The following is a 6,000-nucleotide window of genomic DNA, read 5'->3' on the forward strand; positions in this document are numbered from 1 at the left end:
TCCAAGGTCTAAAGGCTGCTGTGGAGTCACTAGGTTGACAGTTATGGAAAGTAAGAGGGAGCTAGGCAGCTTACAGCAAAAGGTTGGGAAATGGGAAAGCAAGAACTATTATTTTATACAAAGCCACATCTCAGTACAGTGGCTAAGGAGTTAGCTTTCCTGTCAACAAGATTGGGGCTCTGGGTTGAGTTCTTATTATTGATGTTGTATTTTGGTTTGTGCACACTACAATATCTCCTCTGACCCAAATTTCATTGGCCTTCACCCAAAATTCTCTTAGTTTATTTGTATCTGTAGTAGGGACTTTAGACTGTGGGCCTCACTTGGGGGCAGGGACCTACAGTATGTGACCAGTTCCTGATAATCTATTGAATTTGTTATCTCTATAAGAGTAGTATCAATAAAGTAAAATAAATACAAAAATTTGAATATGTGTTTCTCAGCCGTTCTATCTACCCATCCTTCAGTATTTGACTTCCTCTGCTTCTGCACTAAAGACTACTGTTTATATTGCTTTCCCATATCCAGCTCAATGGCCAATGTTTACCCCCTGTACTTACCTCCATCATCGCACACTGCCATTTCTCCACTCCACTTCGCATTTCTTCTACAGGTTCTTTCCATGGATCCCCGAGGAGTGTAGCCATCGTTACAGACAAAGGTGATATTGGTCCCTACCAGGAAAGGGCCCCTGGGGAAGTACTCTCCATTTTCAAATATGCTGACATCTGGACATCTCATTTCTGAAGATATAGAAAATATACAGTTGTAAAGGCAGTCTAAAACAACCTAACCTTCCAGGCAGCTAATGATACAAACTCACCATACACTTTATTAGGAACACTACAATATACTAAATTGTGACTTTAAGGCCCTATGTACATGGGACACTTCTGAATGATGGAAACTGACTGCTGGAAAATGTAGGTTCAAAATGTCTGTTTAGCCGCGTTTGCATAACGTGTTTATGCGCGTTTGCGTTTAGAAGCGTTTTTTAAAGATAAGCACAGGAGAACCTCCCAAATGCCCAGAATGCACTGAAAAGTTGTAAATTATTAACTATTTCAGACTGTTTCAGAGAAATACAGAGAGTAGAAGCAGAGACAGCAGTATGTGTTGAGATTTGCTTAGGTGTGAGTTGCTCATTAACATTTCTTTTGTTTCCAAGGGTGGGAAGGTGTCTGGTGGAGGGAGTCATTAAGGCCACCTGGCAGGGGTCTTCATGAGGAATTTGAAGTGTGAATGCTCATTAACATATCTTTTTTTTTCCAAGGGTGGGAGAGGTCTGAGGTGTGAATTGGTCATCACAATGTGACAAGCTTGGTAGGAACATCCTGTGTTCAGTGTTTTGTATATTTGAGTACCTTGAAAATGTTTTGATGCATTTTTCATGATGAAAAAAGGCTCTGGACAGCATCGGGAACTGGAAGAGTTAAAAAAAAATTGCAAACGCTCTTAAACGCACTTAGCCGCATTTACAAGCATTTTGCGTTTGAAACGCTGATAAAATCAACTGCTGAATGCATGTTTTCTGAGTTAAAAAAAAAGACTGTAAACTCAAATGCCTGTAAACGAAGATGTGTACATGGACACATAGGAAAACATTAGGGAGAGTTCAGGGGCTGCTGAAAAAAATGCTGAACATCTTCTAAACGCGAGTTTATCAGCTGCAGTGTACCTGAGCCCTAAGGGATTGCACAAGGTCACAATACACAGATGTGGCATTCAAGCCATGACTGATTTGTGTTAATGGGCCACAAAGTGTACCAAGAAAACATTTCTGATGCTAGATATGTATATATGTGAAAGGAATCAAGAAACTTTCCGGTAGGTCACCAACTCAAAAAATATTTTCCATATTTCTCTGTAAATAGTCAAAAATGCAAATATGTAAAATATCAAGACGTTTATTAACAAAATCTTATAAAAAATACAGTATATACCCACACAAAAAGGGTTTACAATCCATATGAATCATATGACCATATACACAGCAAAAAACTTTATATATTTATAAAAGCTGTAATGTCATAAATTACATTGTCAACGCATGTCACAGCCAGAAACTTCAGGACCTCATATTTCCATATTTATTAAATATGTACTATTTTGGTTGATTAGAAACAAGGAGTGGGCACGAAACACATAAAGGAGGGCCGTCACATCTGTCTGGGCTGCATGGAGGCCAATGGAAACCAATAAGAAGTGAACATATTAGATATATAACTTAAAACCAATCAGGAAATCCCAATCTACACCAGGAAGAGGGTCAAATCCTCAAATGCCATCAAACAATCGTATAGCAATGGATCAAATGAGAGACTGTAATCTTCCAAATCGATATGACACATCCCTCAATATTCCAACGAATATCAAATGATGATAGATGTAATACAGGGAAATCTCCTCAAAAATGTTCCAGTTAAATATCCAGCAGTTGTTAGAAGTAGCATGGCCCTCCTTTTCATATCAACACATATGCTAAACACTGGACAGATGTGACGGCCCTCCTTTATGTGTTTATTTTGTGCCCACTCCTTGTTTCTAATCAACTGAAAAATTACATATTTAATATGTCATATGGAAACATGAGGCCTTGAAGAAGTGATTTCTGACCGCGAAACACGTGGACAGTATAACTGTAAGGGACCGCCTGGCGACACCACTAGCACTCCACTAATCAGGCGTCCCCAGCGCACGGAGTCTAAGTCCCAGAGTACTTGTTCACCAGAGCCCCTGATGGTGGGGATGGACTTGGAGTACCCCGGGACCAGGTCGTGCTTACTGAGGGCACCCGTCAGTGGTAGGGGTGGTCGCCAGGGGCTCCCACGGGAGAGAGCCTGATATGAGGAGGTCTGGGAACCCCGCTGAGAGGAATGGATGGATGGATGGATGAGCAAGTGCAGAGTCAGGCAAGCCGGGTCGGTAACGGGGAGGACAGCACGGTACAAGGCAGCGGGCAGAGAATAGTCGGGTCGCACGCCAGGTCATCAACAGTAGGTCAAATCCAATAGGGGACATACGGAAGAGAGGTCAGGCAAAGCAAGGGTCTGGGCAGGAGAATTCAGCAGTGGTCAGGTACAATCCGGGTCAGCAACTTACAGGTTCAGGTTCAGATACAGGGCAAGGACAAGACCAGAAGGCACTGAATGACAGCTCAGGGCCGTTTAAATATCGTGCCCTGCGCTGCCATTGGTGCCCAGCGGGCGGCCGCGGCTCCTATTGCGCATGCGCGAACTCACGCGCCGCGGCCGGCCCGGACCTAGAGCCCGCGTCCCTGCACAGGGCGGCATACTGCGCCTGCGCCGGGACCATCGCGGCGGGGATCGAGGGGATCCCTGACATTGCCCCCCCCCTACGGGCAACCTCCGGATGCCCACCCGATCTCTCCACCACGGGTGGTCACGAAGAAACCGCCGGACAAGTCTGGGTGCATGGACATTATGGGCTGGTTCCCAAGAATTGTCCTCGGGGCCATAGCCCTTCCATTTTATAAGAAATTGGGTCTGGCCCCCCCTTCTTCGGCACTTCAGGATCGTTTCCACCTCATATTCTTCTTGTCCCTCCACCGTTATGGGCCTCCGGAGGTCTGGATTCACGTTCTGGGAAGGCATCCGGGATCACAGGTTTAAGTAAGGACACGTGGAAAACAGGATGAATTCTGAATGTTTCAGGGAGGGTAAGTTCATATGCCACCTCGTTGACCATTCGCTTCACACAAAAAGGCCCCACGAATTTAGGTCCCCAATTTCTTTGAGGGACAAAGCATTCTCAAGTTGGTTGTTGCCAACCAGACCTTATCCCCAGGCTTCAGCACCAGATTCCCTCTTCGTTTCTTGTTATATGCCTTCTTGTTATCCTCCTGGGCCCGAGCGATGGCTTCCTGTAGTACTTTGTTGTTCGAGGAGAAGAAGTTTAATGCGTCTTGCGTTGCCGGAACTGGGCACTCAGAGACCAAATCAGGAAGAAAGACAGGGTGAAATCCGTAATTAGAGAAGAACGGAGATTGCCCTGTCGCTGAATGGCTTGCGTTGTTATATGCAAATTCCGCTAAAGGTAACAGTGGTAACCAATTATCTTGAAGGAAGGATGTGTAGCAACGCAAGTATTGTTCTAGGGTCTGGTTTGTCCTCTCGGTCTGTCCGTTGGTCTGAGGGTGGAAAGCAGAGGAGAGGGACAACTTGATATCCAGGGCCTTGCACAGGGCCCTCCAAAATCTAGATGTAAATTGGACCCCGCGATCCGAGACGATGTCCTCCGGGATTCCATGTAACCTTACGATTTCCTGGATGAATATTCGCGCAGTCTCGGACGCAGACGGAGTCCTCCTCAATGGTACAAAGTGAGCCATTTTCGATAATCGATCGATGACCAGAAAGATCGCGGTGTGTTCTTGGGACGGTGGGAGCTCGACTATAAAGTCCATTGTGATCCCTTGCCACGGTCGTTCAGGAATCGGCAAGGGACGCAGCAGTCCCCAAGCCTTGTTCCTCGATGGCTTGTTTTTCTGGCAGACGGTACAGGATCTTACATAGAGTTTACAATCCTTGGCCATACTTGGCCACCAAAAAGAGCGTTGGAGAAGCTCCAGGGTCTTGGCTGGGCCAAAGTGTCCCGCCATCGGGTGGTCATGGCAATGTCCCAGGACAAGGGTCCGGACCTCTTCAGGGACCATGACCAACCCATCCTTCCATAGGAGTCCCCCCTTGTTCTGGAGGGACACACCAACTGGGACTGACGCGGCCGTGGATGCCTCCAATAGTTTGGACCGAAGGTCCGTCTGGAGCACCAAGAAATTTCCTGCAGACAGAATCGTATCAGGTACCGGATCTTCTTTGGAGTCTTCAAACATGCGAGATAGTGCATCAGGTTTCGTATTTTTAGATCCGGGCCTATACGTGATGTGAAAAATGAACCTGGAGAAGAACAATGCCCATCTTGCCTGCCGTGGGCGTAAGCGTTTGGCGGTCCTTAGGTACTCGAGATTCTTGTGATCAGTGAAGATCAAGATGGGGTGCGAGGCACCTTCCAGCAGGTACCTCCATTCTTCGAGAGCTGTTTTGATGGCCAACAACTCTCGATCGCCGATATCGTAGTTCTTTTCTGCTGGGGTAAGTTCCTTGAGAAGAACGCTACAGGATGGAGCAACTCTTTGGTGCCCTTTCGCTGGGACAGGATGGACCCCACCGCATTCTCTGAAGCGTCTACTTCCAAGATGTATGGCAGGGCAGCGTCCGGGTGGCCCAGAATGGGTGCCGAGGTAAAGAGTTTCTTCAAGGCCTCAAAGGCTTCCTGAGCCTCCGGCGTCCATCTGAACCGGGTTCCAAGCTTGGTCAACTGAGTTATGGGGGAGACCAGACCCGAGAAGTTCTTAATGAACTTCCGGTAGAAATTCGCAAAACCGATAAACCGAAAATGTCCAGGTAATCCCTAAAAATATCGTTTACGAAATGCTGAAATGTGGCTGGTGCATTGCACAGACCAAATGGCATGACTAGGTATTCAAAGTGCCCAAATCGTGTACGGAACGCGGTTTTCCACTCGTCCCCCTCCCTTATGCGAACTAGGTTGTACGCCCCCCTTAGATCAAGTTTAGTAAATATGACCGCAGTCTTCAGGCTCTGAAATAACTCTGGCACTAACGGTAATGGGTAACGATTTTTAATCGTGACCCTGTTCAGCTCCCGGTAGTCTATACATGGTCTCAGAGATTTGTCTTTTTTTTCCACGAAGAAGATCCCCGCCCCTGCTGGCGAAGTGGAGGGACGGATGAACCCCTTCTGGAGACTGTCCTCAATGTATTCCTTCAGGGCCCCCAATTCGAGTTCCGATAGGGGAAAAATTCGCCCAAAAGGAATCTCAGAGCCGGGTAACAGGTCAATGGGACAGTCATACGGGCGGTGGGGGGGCAGGGCATCTGCTCCCCGTTTACTGAACACGTCCAGGAATTCATGATATTCTGTGGGAATAACCTGTTTCAGATCAGAATCCCCCTCGGAG

At 46.9% G+C, this 6,000-nt stretch overlaps 1 protein-coding gene across 1 annotated transcript in view; it reads right to left on the reverse strand.

Annotated features, from left to right (window-relative positions):
- The window catches only part of LOC149439369 (complement C2-like), a gene marked incomplete at its 5' end in the record, with an annotated part of 72,960 nt that extends 72,217 nt beyond the window's left edge, over positions 1-743 (reverse strand). Inside the window, one exon of the mRNA XM_089659110.1 lies at positions 561-743. Within this exon, the coding sequence (XP_089515236.1) occupies positions 561-743 (183 nt within the window). The remainder of the gene's footprint in view (positions 1-560) is intronic.
- Positions 744-6,000: the final 5,257 nt, after the last annotated feature.

The sequence above is a fragment of the Staurois parvus genome, unplaced genomic scaffold (genome assembly GCF_062004578.1).
Source record: "Staurois parvus isolate SC_StPar_1 unplaced genomic scaffold, SC_StPar_1.0 ptg001133l, whole genome shotgun sequence".
Classification (NCBI taxonomy): domain Eukaryota; kingdom Metazoa; phylum Chordata; class Amphibia; order Anura; family Ranidae; genus Staurois; species Staurois parvus.